Raw genomic sequence first — 17,615 nt, forward strand, 5'->3', positions numbered from 1 at the left:
GCCTAGATACACCCACACACCAGATTAGAAGTTGGTACTTCGCTTATTTTTCAAGATATTCTGCTCACAAGGTTCAGACGTACATGGCGTCAGACATACATGGCGGCGGCCATATTGGATTTTGACGTGGGTTGCACCCACACACCAAATTCGAATGCGGTCCTTCGCTTACGCACGCCCACTCGGACGGACGTACGGAGGGGAAAACCATAGTCCCCCTTTCGTTCCGCGGTGCGACGGAGGACAAAAATTAATCACAGAACATAAAGGTTACTTCCTGACATGCTTTGTTGCATTTAAAAAATAAGTCACGTACCAGACTTGGGTGTTAATCCATCATCCTGAAATTGGAGACTGCAGAAATCACTGAGCCCGATTCCACAGAAACCAGAAACGTTGTCCAGGTGCACATTTTGGGATCCGAAAATCTTTTCACACAAACTGGAAAGTTCCCGAACAACATTCTCTAAGTTGATGAAAATACCTCCCAAAAGAGAAGAACCTGCAATGTGGACATCTTGCGGCTTCGAAAAAGAATTCATAAATTTACAGAAGTCAGCATACATTGCAAATTGTAATTTCTCTTTGGCGAGAGAGAGGACCTCGGTCCGCAATGCATCCGACTCAGTACAAGCTCGAATAACCTTCTGATCCTCAATTCCAAGCTTATCGATCACTGCTTGGGTTGTTTCTGCTCTCAGGCCTTGGGACTTGAGCCATTCCAAGAAGCTCTCCATTTCACCAATGACCTGCCAAGGATACAACGCTTATGTTAATCACAGAAAAGTTATCCATGTTATTTTCTTTACTCAGCTTGGAATGTTTTGCGAGTTATTATCTTATCCAACTTGATCACGTATACAGCTAAACGTATCCAGCTTCATCACCACATTTAGACTGACAGTATACGTACGACACAGCCACACTCACCTTTGAGCTGTGAAGCATGGTCACAAACAAATGATTTACCTGTACATTATTCTGATGAACCCATAATAAAGGCGTAAGCTGCATCGGCCACTCTAATTCCATGTATTTGTGACCAAAAATCTGTCTTCAAAGACCTGAGTGGCACATGGATGCTATTGTGGCGGACACGAAAGCCCATTGGCGTGGTGACATCATTCCGCGCACCAAGTGGGCGGCGGCCACGCCCGAGGTGTAGGCGTGGCCTCAGTATATACACTGGGCGTGCAGCCCGGAGTGCGCCAGTGCTACAGTGACCGCTTGAGAATAAAGACTCTTTTGTTTAACCGCGTTGTCCGCTTCCTCCTTGGTAGCAAGTAAGCGCGAGTAGCACCGCGCTTTAATTGGTGACCTCCGACGTTCTGGTCAGCCGTCGCTGACCACCCGACATGGCAACCAACGCGGTAGCAATGAAGCTCCCCGAGTTCTGGGAAACTCAGGCAGAGATCTGGTTCCTGCAGGCCAAAGCCCAGTTCAGGCTTCGACGCATCACGGCGGACGAGACACGCTACTGCCACGTGGTCGCCTCCCTCGGGGCCGGCGCGGCCGCCCATGTCGTGTCGGTCCTGAGGAACCCACCGGCCCACGACAAGTACGAGGCGATCAAGCGCCTCCTCCTCGCCACGTTCGGCCTCACAGTGGACGCACGGGCCGATCGCCTCTTGGACCTCCCCGAGCTCGGTGACACGCGACCGTCGGTCCGAATGGACCATATGCTGTCGCTCATGGGCGACGAAACCCCGAACACTCTATTCCGGGCGTTATTTCGACGCCAGCTGCCGGCATGAGTCCGCCTCGCGTTGGCCGGTTCCGCGACGACGGAACCCCGTGCGTTCGCGGCCGAGGCCGACAAGTTCAACGAGGCTTTGGACACGCAGGCAAGTTTTGGTGCGGCCGTAGTGGCTCCCAAGCCCGAACCTCCTGCGGGTGCCCACCCCTGCTCCGAGGGGCGCCTCGTGGCGGCCACCACGCCACGCCCACCACCACCGCGGAAACCGTGGCCTCCGGCTTTGCGGCAAACCTGGTGTTTTTTCCACGCTAGGTTCGGCCACGTCACCCGCCGTGCTCATTTGGCAGGTCGGGAAACGCCCGGGCCGGCCCTCGGTAGTGGCACTGAGTGCCGGCCGATTAAACAGCCTCCTATACATAACGGACACCTTATCCGGGCGCCGTTACCTGTGCGACACGGGAGCGCAGGTGAGTGTCGTTCCCGCCGGTACGTCCGACAAGCAGTCCGCGGGCCGGGGCCCCGTGCTGCTTGCTGCCAACGGTACGCCCATTCGCATGTACGGAAAATGCTGCCTTTCTCTGCGGTTCGGAGGGCAGGTTTTCCGATGGTCGTTCGTCACTGCCGACGTGCCTATGACACTGCTCGGCGCGGACTTCCTCTGTGCCAATGGCCTGTTGGTCGACGTCAAGCACAGAAGGCTTGTCCAGGTTGAGACGTTCAGCTCGCTCGCTTGCGCGTTGCCCGCCTCGTTGAGCAGCTCACGGAGCGGCTCATCGAGCGGCTTGCTGAGCGGTTCCGTTCCGACCAGGTTCATCTGCACGCTTCCGGCAGCGGACGAATTCACCCGCCTCCTCGCCCGTTTCCCGGCCCTCACGAGGCCCACCTTCTCGGCGGGGACCGTCAAGCATGGGGTGGAACATCACATCCCCACTGCCGGGCCACCGGTCTACGCCCGGGCACGCCGCCTCGAGCCGACGAAGCTCGCGGTAGCTAAAGCGGAGTTCGCTACACTGGAGCGGCTCGGCATCGTGCGGCGCTCCGAGAGTGCTTGGGCGTCGCCGCTCCACATCGTGCCCAAGCCCAGCGGGGGATGTCGACCGTGCGGGGACTACCGCCGTCTCAACGACGCCACCACCCCCGACCGCTACCCCGTCCCCCATATTCAGGACTTTTCCGCCCGCTTGGCGAATATGTCCTTCTTCTCGAAGGTGGACCTCATACGCAGTTACCACCAGGTCCCTGTCAGACCGGAGGACATCCCGAAGACGGCTGTCATCACGCCGTTCGGTCTTTTCGAATTTCTTCGGATGCCCTTCGGTTTGAAGAATGCGGCTCAGGCGTTCCAGCGCCTCATGGACAGCGTCTTGCGCGACTTGGATTTTGTGTACGTATACCTGGACGACATCCTCGTCGCAAGCGCGTCCCGCAAAGAGCACCTACACCATCTCCACATGCTCTTCGACGTCTGGGCCAGCACGGCCTGATCGTGAACCCCGCCAAGTGCCAGTTCGGTGTCGCCGAAATCGACTTTTTGGGGCACCGCGTCACCAGGCACGGGGCCGTCCCCCTACCGGCCAAGGTGGAGGCGGTGAAGGGGTTTCCGCGCCCCCGCACGATCAGGGGGCTCCAGGAGTTCCTGGGCATGGTAAACGTTTACCACCGTTTCCTGCCCCGCATCGCCCAGCTCCTGCGCCCCTTGCATGAGGCCCTCCGGGGGAAGCCGGGCAAAGGTGACGTCACCTGGACACTCGAGCAGATGGACACGGCGTTCGTGGGCGTGAAGCTCGCCTTGGCTAACGCCACCATGCTCGCGCACCCGGCGCCCGATGCACCGATCACCCTCACCACCGACGCCTCGGACTACGCGGTGGGCGCGGTGCACGAGCAATGGGTGCGTGGAGCTTGGCAACCGCTGGCGTTCTTCAGCCGGCAGCTTCGCCCACCCGAACGCCGGTACAGTACCTTCGACCGCGAGTTGCTCGGGCTCCACCTGGCGGTCAGGCACTTCCGCCATCTGCTCGAGGGCCGTGCGTTCACGGCCTTCGTCGACCACAAGCCACTGGTGTTCGCGATGGGCAAGGTCGCCGAGCCGTGGTCGGCCCGGCAGCAGCGTCACCTCTCGGCCATGTCCGAATACACGACGAACATCTGGCACGTCGCGGGGAAGGACAACCCGGTGGCGGATTGCCTTTCCCGGTCCGTTGCCCATGCGGTCCACCTCGGCATCGACTACACCCGGATGGCGGCGGACCAGGCCGCCGACCCCGACGTCCAGGCCTTGCGGACCGCCGTTACGGGCCTCTGCGTCACCGAGGTGCCGTTCAACGGCGCGGGCACGGCCCTCTGGTGCGACGTCTCCCTCGGGCGGCCTCGCCCCAACGTGCCCGCGGGCTGGCAGCGCCGGATTTTCGACTCCATCCACGGCCTGGCCCACCCGGGCACGAGGGCCTCCCAGAGGTTGATTGCCGACAAGTTTGTCTGGCATGGCCTCCGGAAGGCCGTCCGCAGCTGGGCCAGGACGTGCCTCGCGTGCCAGCGCGCGAAGGTGCACCGACACACCCAGGCCCCATTGGCCCCGTTTGCGGTGCCGGAATGTCGGTTTGACCACGTTCACGTGGACCTGGTGGGACCTCTTCCCGCCTCGCGGGGTTTCACCCACGTCCTGACCAGGATGGACCGCACCACCCGGTGGCCGGAGGCCGTGCCTTTGGCGTCAACGACGGCGGCATACGTCGCGCAGGCGTTCATCGCCACCTGGGTCGCCCGGTTCAGCGCCCCCTTGGACATCTCGTCTGACCGCGGCCCCCAGTTAACCTCGGAGCTCTGGGGGGCGGTCGCGCGGGGGCTCGGGGTCCAGCTGCACCGCACCACGGCCTACCACCCCCAGGCTAATGGCCTGTGCGAGCGGTTCCACCGCTCGTTGAAGGCCGCGCTCCGGGCCACCCTCCGTGACGGCGGCTGGGTCGACAGGCTCCCCTAGGTCCTGCTGGGCCTCCGGACGGCGCCCAAGGAGGACCTGCGCGCATCCGCGGCGGAGTTGGTCTTTGGACAACCGCTGCGGGTGCCGGGCAAGTTCCTCCCCAACCCCACGGCACCTTGGTCCGCGGCGCAGGAGACCGCCCGGAGGTTCGCCCCGGTGCCGACGGCGCACCACGGGCACCCACCCACGCACGTCGCCCCCAAGCTTCGCACCGCCGAGTATGTCTTCGTCCGGCACGACGCCCACCGGACACCACTGCGGCCTTTCCACGTGCTGGAGACCGGGGTGAAATACTTCACCTTGGACATCGGCGGTACTCCCGACCGCGTCTCGGTGGATCGACTCAAGCCGGCACACCTCGACGTGGACCACCCACCGCCGGTGGCTCGGCCCCCGCGTCGGGGCCGCCCCCCGGTGGGCGGACCCCCGGCACCACCCAGCACCGCCGGCACGCCGCCCCCCGGTCCGGCACCCATCCTGGGTACAGCCGGGGGCATCCCAGCTGGCATCCCTGCACCCCGGACGCCGCCGGTCGCCAGAGGGTGCTTCGGCCGGGTCATCCGTTTGCCCCGCAAACTGGCCCTCCAGGTGCGCGGGAATTCTGGGGGAGCGCGTGTGGCGGACACGAAAGCCCACTGGCGTGGTGACATCATTCCGCGCACCAAGTGGGCGGCGGCCACGCCCGAGGGGTAGGCGTGGCCTCAGGATATACACTGGGCACGCAGCCCGGAGCGCGCCAGTGCTACAGTGACCTCTTGAGAATAAAGACTCTTTTGTTTAACCGCGTTGTCCGCTTCCTCCTTGGTAGCAAGTAAGCGCGCGTAGCACCGTGCTTTACTATCCTAATTTGAAGGTGAGGTGTTGGCATATTTACGCATTCGACATCAGCATCATGTCACGTTCAGGGTCAGAGTTGATCCTCTTGTTTAATACACACGAACACATAAAACCTGTTTTTATTTTCCTCTCACTGCAATTATCTCTCACACATGCACCAAGGAGTCTCCACTTTGCTGGAAGTTAAACTTTTCAGGTTCAACACGCATAATCCTGTCATCTCAGAAACTAGGTTTGTGCTTGGATGGGAGATGTATGCATGGAAGGCTGATTGTTGTTTGCTTGGTGTGCGACAGAGTCAGACACACACCAGTGGGCAGACAAAGACACAGACCAGTGCGGTAGAGACAGACACAGACCAGTGCGGTAGAGACGGACACAGACCAGTGTAGTAGAGACAGACACAGACCAGTGCGGTAGAGACGGACACAGACCAGTGCAGTAGAGACAGACACAGACCAGTGCGGTAGAGACAGACACAGACCAGTGCGGTAGAGACAGACACAGACCAGTGCGGTAGAGACAGACACAGACCAGTGCGGTAGAGACAGACACAGACCAGTGCGGTAGAGACAGACACAGACCAGTGCGGTAGAGACAGACACAGACCAGTGCGGTAGAGACAGACACAGACCAGTGCGGTAGAGACAAACACAGACCAGTGCGGCAGATACAGCCACAGACAGACCGGCATGGCAGAGACAGAAACAATCCAGTGCGGTAGAGACAGGCATAGATATAGACTGTGGTGGAACAGACAGACACAAACAGGCACGGAAGAGACAGTGTATATATATATATATGTGTTTATGTGTGTGTTTATGTGTGTTTATGTGTGTGTTTATATGTATGCATGTGTGTATGTGTGTGTGTATGCGTGTGTGTGTATGCATGCGTGTGTGTATGCGTGTGTGTGTATGCATGTGTGCTTGTGTGTATGCATGTATGTTTATGTGTGTTTATGTGTGTTTACGTGTGTTTACGTGTGTGTATGTATGTGTATGTATGCGTTTTTGTGTGTGTCTGCGTTTTTGTGTGTGTCTGTGTTTTTGTGTGTGTATGCGTTTTTGTGTGTGTTTGCGTTTTTGTGTGTGTATGCGCTTATGTGTGTGATGTGTTTATGTGTGTTATGTGTTTATGTGTGCGTTTGTGTGTGTGTTTATGTGTGTGTGTTTGTGTGTGTGTGTGTGTGTGTGTGTGTGTGTGTGTGTGTGCGTGTGTGTGTGTGTGTGTGTGTGTGTGTGTGTGTGTGTGTGTGTTTATGTGTGTATGTATGACGTGTGTGTATGTGTATTTGTGTATGTTTTTGTGCAGGTGCTCGTATGTGCAGGTGTGTTAATGTGTTTATGTGTATGTTTTTATGTGTATGTATGTACGTATGCACGTGGTAAAATGGGCTTATCTTTTATTAACCAAGGTAAAAGGTATCACTCATTTTCGGGGAACTCAAATGGTTAGCGTCATATTAAAACTTTTTGCGACAAGTAGATCTGGTGATGATGTCATGGCTGACATTTCTGCAAAGCTCGGGCACCTCAATTTGGCACAACACCACTGGAGCTTATGCGATCAAGCAGTCTGTCGGTAAGTGAGTGACCGAGTCCGTAAACATTTCAGTCATTATCACTTGAACCAAACACACCATTTTGATGAAACTTCGTTGCAAGCTTCATATCTGATACCAAAGTTTGCTCACAGCACATAAGAAAAATCAGGGTCTAAGGAGGTCTACGAGGGGTTTGAGTGACTGTTGCTCTGATTCAGGTGAGCTTCAGGACCGGCATTCCTAATTTTTGCTTTTGCCATGATCTGGAGTACTGAAAAGAGAGACCGGGTTGTGAGTTAACTTAGGGTTGTGATTCTTTTGGCTTCAATGGCGTTTTCAGAGCCACGAGACTCGAAAGACGCCACTCCCCTCGGATAATCACTAACAACAACAACAACAACATGTATTTTAAGGCCATTTTCCCTGCTAGATCGGGGGTTAGCCATGCGGTCCCCATGACAATCTTCTCCATTTTGCCCTATTTTCTGCATCTCCCCTTGTTAACCCCCTTGCCCGCATTTCTTCTTCCACCATCTTTAGTCGAGTCTTTCTCGGTCTGCCCCGTCCTCTACTTCCTTCTACATTCATTTCCATCACTCTTCTCAACCAGTCACTTTCATCCTTCCTCAACACATGACCAAACCATCTCAACCTGTTTCTCTTCACAGCATCAATCACAGGCTCTATTCCCTTCATCTTTCGCAATTCATCATTTGTCTTCCTCTCTCTCAACGATACTCCACACATCCACCGAACCATTCACATTTCCACCCTTTCCAGCCTTCGTTGCTGCTATACGTTCATTACCCATGTCTCGCTCCCATAAATCATAACACTTCTCACACATGCAGCATACACCTTTCCCTTCAGATTCAACGACACCCCCCTCCTCATCAGCACGCCACTCAGTTCCCGAAACTTCTTCCATGCACATCTCACTCTAGCAACCATTGCCGAGTCTGATCCACCTTCTCCATTCAGTACGTCTCCGAGGTAGCAAAATGTTTTCACACCTTCCAGCTTCACGCCGTCTCCAAGATCTAACTCAACTTTTCCTCCATCTGCAGCTCCCTCTGTGCACACCTTACATTTGAATTTAGCTGCCACACTGGTTAATGACCCTCTCAGACCACTACATTTTTGATGACCCCACTCAGCGCACATTGTACATTGAATGGAGTTAACTCCGACACCCTTTCTGCACACAGCACACGGCCACTTCCCAGTTCTTTCCACCTCACCTAATGCTTTACCACTTGCCATTACCTTCGTCTTTCCAATATTCACCTTCAGACCTTTTGTCTCCATACATTCCTTCCACTTGTTCATCTTTTCCTTCAGTCCATCCATACTTTCCACAATCAACACCAGATCATCTGCATACAACAACTCCCATGGTAAACCCTCCTTTACGTTCTGAACCAGCATTTCCATCACAGCTACAAATAGTAGTGGACTTAGTACCGACCCCTGATGCACTCCCACCTTCACCTCAAACTCACCACTGTTTCCGTCCCTCGTCCTTACAGCTGTGCGTGCTCTTTTGTACATTGTCATCACTACTCTGATCAACCATTCCTCCACTCCTAACTTCCTCAATGCCCATGTCACTACGTTGCATGGAACCCTATCGAATGCTTTCTCCAGATCAACAAACCCAAAAAAACAACTTGTTCCTCTTCTCCGTGTACTTCTCCTGCAACTGCCTTGCAATAAAAAGCGCATCTGTCATTCCTCTTCCTGGCATAAATAATAACTGCATTTTGGCAATCTTCACTTTCTTCCTTATCCTCCTCTCCAACAACCTTTCCAATACCTTCATTCCATGCTCCAATAACTTTATCGCTCGATACGAGCCACAGTCCAGAGGGTCACCTTTCCACTTGTATGGAGGGACGAGAGTACTCCGTTCCCAATCCACTGGAATGCGGCCTTCTTTCACCACCACATTACAGATCTCTGTCATTTTCTTCACACCCCAACTTCCTGCTGCCTTCAACATATCTCCCACAACTCCTGTTGGCTCTCCCGCTTTTCTACTCTTCATTGCTTTTATCGCTTCCTCAACTTCCTTCTCAGTTATCTTCTCTGCCGGTCCTAAAACTGGGTTACTCTCCATGTTGCCATCCCATTCATTCTCTGCATTCAACAGCATTTCCATATATCGCTTCCATCTTCCTTTAATTCCATCTGGGTCCACAACAATTTGTCCCACTTCATCCTTCAAGCAACTCACCCCCATCACATCACACCTCTTTCGCTATCTGCTTTGAAATCCTGAATACTGCTCTCTGACCCTCTTCAGAATCCAAGCGTTCTCCGAACATTTTCCTGCATGCCTCCTGCGCCATTGCTGCCTCTTTCTTTGCAGCCTTCTTGGCTGCCTTATAACTTTCATGCTCTGCTTTTTCTGCCCCCGTGCCCTTCGACTTCTGCCACTGCTTGAACTTCTTCCTCTTCTCGTCAATCCTCTTTCCAACTTCATCATCCCACCACCATGTTTCCAAGTGCCTTGGTGGTCCTTTTGTCCATCCACATACCTCACCAACGGCTCCCAACAGACTATCTTTCATTGACATCCAACCACTTTCAAGCTCAACCACATCATCCTCTACCCTACTCAGCCTCTCTTTTGATGCCTCCCTTGCTGTCACCTCTTTCAACCTCCACACCTTCATTCTCGGTTGGTACTTCACCCGCCAAGCTCTCCTCGCACCTTTCACCCTTATGTCGCAGACAACCAAGTGGTGCTGTGAAACAGCCTCCTCCCCCGGGATCACCTTTGTGTCCCGGAGGTGCCCCTTATCTCGCCTACGCACCATCAGGTAGTCAACGGTTGTCGTCGACCCACCTGACGTGTATGTAACAAGCTTATTATGCTCTTTATGGAAAGGAGTATTACAAATCAACAAATCAGCTCCATCAGCAAACTCCAAAATCCTTTCACTTTCTCCATTTCTCACACCATTTTCGTAACCCCCATGAACTCCCTCAAAACCGCCCATACTCCTTCCCACATGTCCATTTAGGTCTCCTCCTACCACAACAACCTCCTCATCTTTCACGTTTTTCAACAGCTTCTCTATTGCACACCAGAACTTGTCCTTCTCTTCATCGCTCCGACCAACCTGCAGAGCATATCCCGAGATGATGTTCACCAAGAGCTTTCCAATCATCATTTTCACCATCATCAACCTATCACTCACTCTAGTCACACTCACCACACTGTCTACAAACTCCTCAGAAAACAGGACATCAACGCCATCCACGCCCTCCGGGCACCCTTGCCACACAAACTTGTATTTCTGTCCCTGCCTGCCCTTCACCATTCTCACACCACTTCCCTTCCATCTCGTCTCTTGCACACAGCATATGTCCACTCTTCTTCTGACCAATACTTCCACCACTTCTCCTGATCTCCCCGTCATTGTCCCTACATTCCATGTCCCAAACCTCAGAAACCGATCTCCACTTCGGGCATCAGACGTTTCGTCGTCATAAATGGAGTGATTTCCACCCTTGCTTCGATCAGGTTCCCCACCTTGAGTTTTGACGTGAGGGAGTGGGGTCCCCCACGGGGTACTTCGGGATGTACCCTGCCCATATGTAGTTGTAAATGTCATGGTTCTCTTTTTGAGGCATGTTTTTCTGGCCGGATGCCCTTCCTGACACCAACCCTTTTAGACGCCTCTTACAACACACAGGGATACGGTGTACCTATTCTAAACCGGGGTACACACCGGTGCCGGGGTACACACTGGTATCTCGGATAATCACCGGCTGAAGCAAATAATTATGGGAGACTTTGTATTGTTTAACCCGTTTATTTTATAAAATTGCAAAACAGATTTGCAGAGTCTTTAGCTTTGTCGGCTCAGTATATCTGGTACACCTGACCAGAATCCAGATGATCCCTGTTGTATCCTGGAGAAGCACATATTTTTTTATTTTTTTATTTTTATTTTTTTGTATACAGAGTCGAGGCTCATGAAAGAGCTAACATTTATCAAACAAACAAATCAAACAAACAAGCAAACAAAGTATATAAAAACTGGAGCGGTCGACAAGATGGGGAGAGAATGGGAGGAAGCACACAAACACAACATTTGAGAGCAGGGACATCGGGAGATGTGTGGGAGGGAGAGGGCCTGGGGGGAGGCAGGATAGGTATAAAACGCAAGGAGACCAAGGGCTTCCAGGAAAGAAGTAAAAAGTCACCTCAGAAAAGTGGATTTGGGGTGAAATTAGCGGGGGTAGAAAAGATCAAGGTTTTGGATTGGGGAAGATAAGAGATGGTGGTGAACAGCCGTTTTAAAGACCTGGAGGGAGGAGTGGTATTGAAGAGAGTGAGGGAGTTTGTTCCAGAGGCGGGAGAAAAGAGGCATGAAGGAGTGAAGGTGAGCAGAGAGTCTTGATTTTGGCAGTTTAACCATAAGAGGGTTGCAGGCAGATCTTGTGCGACCTTTAGGAATATTTGGGGGACAGAGCCCAGAGAGAGCTGGGGGAGCAAGGCCGGAGAGGAGTCAGTAGGAGACGGAAAGACCACCAACCTACCTGCGGCGAGTAAGTGAAAGGCCCTCAGAGATAGCGTCATCACGGGAGATTCCAATGATTCTGAACGCTTTGGTTTCAACAGCGTGAAGACGGGCTAGGTGTGAGGCAGCAGCACCAGCCCAGAGGGGAGAGCTGTACTCCATTGAGCTGCGGATGAAAGCCTTGTATGTGGTGAGGAGCTCAGGTGTGCCAAGGAAGGACTTCGCACGACGGAGGATGCCCAGTCAGCGACTGGCTTTGGAGGCCAGCTTGGAAATGTGGTTTTCCCAGGAAAGATCATGGCAGATAGTGAGACCCAAAAGCTTGAGTGACAGAACATCTTGGAGAGGATTATTCAGAAAGTAGATGGGAGGGTTGTCCAGTCGGTCTTTTCGGAGAGACATCGTAAGAGTGTGAGATTTGTCAGGATTGAAAGACATGTTCCACTTGTTTGCCCAGTCTGTGATTTTGTCTAGGTCTGCAAAGAGTGAGGAGGCTGCAGACTGCCGATCTGAGAGATGAGGTATGGAGCGGCAGAGAGTGGAGTCATCAGCAAAGAGATAGAGAGGATTTTCAAGAGTCAGAGAGATCATTGATGAAGACCAGAAAAAGCACATGGCCCAGAACACTGCCTTGGGGAACTCCAGCCTGAACAGGAAGAGGAGATGAGAGAAACCCATTCAGGGCCACACGTTGACTACGACTAGAGAGGAAGTCCGCCAGCCATGCGTAGAGATTTCCATGGATACCAAAGTAGGAGAGTTTGGTGAGCAGAGCGGGGTGCCAGACCGTATCGAAGGCACGTGATATTTCGAGGGAGACAGCTCTAATTTCCTGTTTGGCATTGAGGACCTCCATCCATTGTTGAGACAGCAGAAGCAGCATGTCCAGAGTAGAGTGACCAGGTCTGAAACCAAATTGATGATCAGAGATCAAGCCATTGGAGAAGAGGAAAGATTTCATATCCGAAGCAATGATGGATTCCATGACTTTACTGATAATTGGGAGAAGGCTGATTGGTGTGTAGTTGCTAGGATCTGTTTTTGCACCTTTTTTGTGCAAAGTGGTGATGTTGGCTGATTTCCAAGCAGATGGCAGTTGACCTTGAGCAAAAGAGAGGGTGAAGAGAACAGAGAGAGGGAGTGAAAGAGCGGAAGAACAGGATTTTAGGACCAGTGGGCTGATGCCGTCAGGTCCAGTTGCAGAATCAGAGTCGAGGGTTGACAGAAACTTTTCCACCTTGTCAGGGGGAAAGGACACGGAGTCCAGGAGCAGCTGGGTACGACTGGGTACGGTGGGTACAGAGAGGGATGGGTTTGGGACACAAGATTTAGAGGCAAACACAGAGTTGAGGCATTCAGCTTTTTCACGTGCGGAGTCAGCCCGTTTGAGGTAAGGGAGGGGATGGAGGGGGAACAAACACCAGAAACAGATTTGACCAGACGCCACAAGGATTTGGAAGAGGGAGAGAGATAAGAGAGTTCGCTCTTGAGAACGGAGAGATATTGTTTCCTGGCTCTCCTGAGGGTGGACACACACTTGTTTTGGGCTTTGTGAAAGGAAATGAGATTTCCTTCCATTGGATTTGCTTTCCAGGAGACGAAGGCAAGTTGTTTCTGGGCAACAGCCTCACCACAAGATTCCGTGTACCATGGACGGTAGGAAGGGTGTGACAACTGAAGACGAGATGGGATAAATCTGTGCATGAGAGAGAGCAATTTACTTTGGAAGAATTCCCAGGATGAGTTGATGTCAGAGGTGGTAGAGATGGGAGACCAGTCCAGATGATTGATGGCTGCTTGAAGACCGTGCCAGTTGGCCTGAGTGAAATGCCAGACTCGTCGACGCTGAGCAGGCTCCCTGAGAATGGTCAGAGAGATGTCCACTTTAACAAGCACATGATCAGATGAGCCAATTGGAGCAGAAGAAGAGCAGCAGACATTTTCAGGGAAGTTAGTCATAACCAAGTCCAGAAGAGTAGATGCTCCGTTGACTGAGATCCGGGTCGGGAAATTGACAGATTGTGTCAGTCCCAGTGAGTCACAGAAGTCCTTTGCTGAGGAGCCATGGCTGGTGAGAGAGGTACCCACACCCAGCCAACTGGCATGGTGACAATATTGAAATCACCACATATGAGGAAGAGAGAGTTGGGATGAGTAGATAGAAGTTGGTCCATATTATCAGACAGCGAGATGTAGATGGAGTCATCACTGTTTGGTGGACGGTACAACACACATATGAACAAGAGGTTGGAGCGAAGGAGAAGCCGTAGCCAGATGTATTCCTGGGGGTGAGGTGGAGAGAGTGCAGTGCAAGGCGAGTGAGGAAGAGAGTTTTTGATAAAGATAGCAACCCCACCTCCAGGACGAGGCTCAGGTCTATCATACCAGAGGAGGGAGTAACCCAGGAGAGATACTAAGGAATCAGAGACATCATGAAGGAGGAAAGTTTCTGTTAAGCAGCTCACGTCTGGTTTGACAGAAGCAACCTGTATGGAGAGATCAGTTAGGTTTGATCGAAGGCCCCGGATGTTTGAGGTCCATACCGTTAATGAAGAGGAAGGGGGAGCATCGGATACAGAACAGGGGGGAGGAGGGGTAGGGTAAGATGTGGAAGAGGTGGAAGAGGTAGGGAGAGCTGTTGAAGGTGTGTCAGAGATTTCAGAATAGCTCGGAGAAAGGGAAGGATGGGGCGGACAAAAGGTTTGATGGTGATTGGGTGAGGCACAATGAGGTGTTATTTGAGGAGGGGGAAGAGCGAGGCAGAAGGTTGGGGGAGATGGAGGTGAGAGTTGGAAGGGGGAAGAAGCGGGGAGGATGCTTTGAGGAGGGGGAGTGAGAGGGGGGAAATTGAGAAGAAATGAGGGTGGGGAGATTTGAAGGGGAGGGGCGAGGGGGGAGTTTAGGAGGGTAGGGACAAGGGGAGGGATTTGAAAGGGATGGGATATGGGGGAGATTTGGAGGGGAGGGGTGAGGGGGGAGTCTAGGAGGGGAGGGGCGAGGGGGAGTCTTGGAGGGGAGGGGTGTGGGGGGAGTTTAGGAGGGAAGGGGCAAGGGGGGAGATTTGAAAGGGATGGGTGATGGGGAGGATTAGGAGGGGAGGGGAAAGGGGGAAGATTTGAAAGGGATGGGTGATGGGGAAGATTTGGAGGGGAGGGGTGATGGGGAAGATTTGGAGGGGAGGGGTTATGGGGAAGATTTGGAGGGGAGAGGTGAGATTGGATTTTAGAAAGTGTACGATTAATGGGAAACGAACATTTATTGCAAAATGAGTTTCTTGTGACCTTCGAGTCAAAAATACGTTTAAGGACGCTGAAGGGAGGATGGAGTGCAGGAGAGTTTAGGGAATGTAGAAAAGAGGCATTGTAGGAGAAGGATTTTTTTTTGGGGATGAATAGATTTGGTGAGCAAGTCGAAAGCAGCCTTTTAAAGAAGAAGAAAAAGGTGTTATAATATACGACGGAATACAGAACTTGAGGGGAAAGTGTAAACATTTTAAGGTTAATAACAGTGAAAACTATCTGGGGAAATGGGGGAGAAACACGTGGTCGAAGAACGAACGAACGAATAAACGAATGAGAACAAAGAATAAGAACAGAGAAGGAAATGTTTTTTTTGTTTTTTTTTAGTTGAGATTTTAAACAAGGAAGTAGGCTATGGGGTGAAAAGACTGGGAAAAGCAGAGAACGAAAGTTATTGGAGCACAAACGATGGACCGCTGAGAGAAAAACAAAGCCTCAAGGTTGGACACTGTACAAGGCTTCAAAAGACACGACACGAATTAACACGATTTTCTATACAGCTATGAAAGATTTGCACCGAAAATCTTCCTCGGGACACACGATATGTACAACACCATGAAATAAATAGTTATAACGAAAATACAAATAGGAACAATTACTTAACTTCGATTTCGATGGAGAGCGTGGACAGCTGCGAATAAACGAAACCTCGCCGGCAAGACCGGAAGCGGCAGTCCAAGTATTCTAGTCCAATATACCGAGTATTCTAGTCTATTATTCCAGTATTCCTTTCAAAGTACTTTGATGTGTATCGCATATAATTATGATAATAAATTCATTGCAGAAATATTTTTTTTCCTCATGGAGAGTTGATCATTCATATGAAATTTCACATTGATCCGTTCAGCAGTTTTGGAGAAAAAAAATGATTGAATGTTTTCCTTAACTCCAAGACGGCCGCCATATTACGTGACTAATGCCGTCATAGTTCACAAATATATTTGCCATATCAGTCGTTAATGATATGTATGACATTTTACATTGATCCATTGAGATACTCCAGAACATGTTTCATTTTTTGCTTAAATTCAAGATGGCAGTTAAACCACATGACTGATGACATCATAGTTTGCAAATACTTTTCCCCCATTGGAATGTAAACATGCGTTTCAAGTTTTGTATTGACCTCACAAGCGGTTTCGCAGAAGATTTTAAAAAGTTTTATTTTCAATCCAATATGGCCGCCAAATCACATGACCAATGACTTTTTTTCCCCCACAAACTTTTATCCCCATGCCGAGGCGATAATATTTTTTTAAATGTCGCCTTTATCCGTTAACGATTCTGGAGAGATGTTTAATGCGTATGACATAATAGGCAATGGCAGCCAATGTAAGTCAAAATTACAAAAACAAAATTCATGATGCACCAAGTTAAATTGGTATCTACAACGAGTTAAAGTTTCGTCGAGCTCGCTCGAACAGTTTTGTCCGAATCATCTCCACAAAATGTGTAACAAGAACAATAGGCATCCAGTGGGAACCTCACAGGAAGCCTGGTTATCCAGATACCGTAACTGGTAACTTGGTACATCCAACAAAAATAACAAATTCCCCCCGTACAAGTACGCAAAGTTATGTTGTTGTACAATCGAAATTCAGACACCTTATCATAATATACAGTTTCTGAAATATTGGAGCATGACGCTGCAGTGTCCAGTTCCATAACAATGTCTGTGGGACCTACCGACCGTTACACTGATTGTAACCGCTCGGGATAAGATTATGAAGAAGAAGAACCACTTTGGCCTGTGGCACGCGATGTGAAGAGGAAGAACACCGTGCCAATCGGATTACAGCAAACCTTTGGTCTCGTACAGAAGGCGTTTTATTCGTCGACTCCGTGAAACTACAACATGAGAAACAAACAGCAAATTACTAACAAATCTCCATTGTTGCAGTTCACACATTCGGCTTCAACACAATCATGCAGCAGTTTGTCGTTCTGTATACAGTATGAGAAATTAGCAATGGCGAAATCCAAACCGTTTACAAAGCATTTACCTCACAAAGCAGCAAATGCACATCAAATCCATTTCTTACAGCTCAAGCACCAAATGTATTATGTGTCAAAGAACCAAATGGAATTACATACCAACTCTGGATCCTCAATTAATCTTTTAAAGATTTCAGTGTTTAACCTCTTCACACCGTGTCATGCACTCTTCCTCTTCCTTTGCGCACGCTCCAGCTCGACACAACATGAAATGTCCGAAAGACTTCTCTAAGTGAAAGATGAAACTAACTATGAAGCCTAATGATGTTCCGAGATATGATGTACAAATCCGAGATACAAATTGCTTTTACGAAAAGCACTAGTTGAACCACTGATTAAAAACACTTCTCACACAGCCGCTACACCGCCACAACCACCAGCACGGCAAAACCCCTCAAATATTAGATTGCCATGGAAACGAATGTGGGTACACTCTCAAATCAGGCAGCCATTACACTCTGAATTAATAGCCGGCGTTGTGAATGAACGCGTAAGTATGGACCTTATGCATTGACGTCACGAAGCACCTAACAACCAATCGCGACGCCATCTTAGAGGGCAAACAAAGGCCCTGACGACGCGTTCATGTGTGAGTCAACTGCGATCGCAACTAACTGCGTCAACTAATTCCACATGGTGATTGAATCATAAAAAATATGTTTTGGTGAAGTAACAATGGATATAGTAATGTTTGAAATGTTTCTGTAGAAAATTATACACGACATAT

At 50.9% G+C, this 17,615-nt stretch overlaps 1 protein-coding gene across 1 annotated transcript in view; it reads right to left on the reverse strand.

Annotated features, from left to right (window-relative positions):
- LOC137417149 (uncharacterized) overlaps nucleotides 1-17,101 on the reverse strand; it is a 33,137-nt gene extending 16,036 nt beyond the window's left edge. Inside the window, exons 1-3 of the mRNA XM_068102960.2 lie at nucleotides 16,988-17,101; nucleotides 16,580-16,741; nucleotides 317-749 (exon numbers count right to left, since the gene is read on the reverse strand). Coding sequence (XP_067959061.2) covers nucleotides 317-737 — 421 coding nt within the window. The 5' untranslated portion in view covers nucleotides 738-749; nucleotides 16,580-16,741; nucleotides 16,988-17,101. The remainder of the gene's footprint in view (nucleotides 1-316; nucleotides 750-16,579; nucleotides 16,742-16,987) is intronic.
- Nucleotides 17,102-17,615: the final 514 nt, after the last annotated feature.

Source organism: Myxine glutinosa, chromosome 1 (genome assembly GCF_964187855.1).
Source record: "Myxine glutinosa chromosome 1, kmMyxGlut1.1, whole genome shotgun sequence".
Lineage (NCBI taxonomy): Eukaryota > Metazoa > Chordata > Myxini > Myxiniformes > Myxinidae > Myxine > Myxine glutinosa.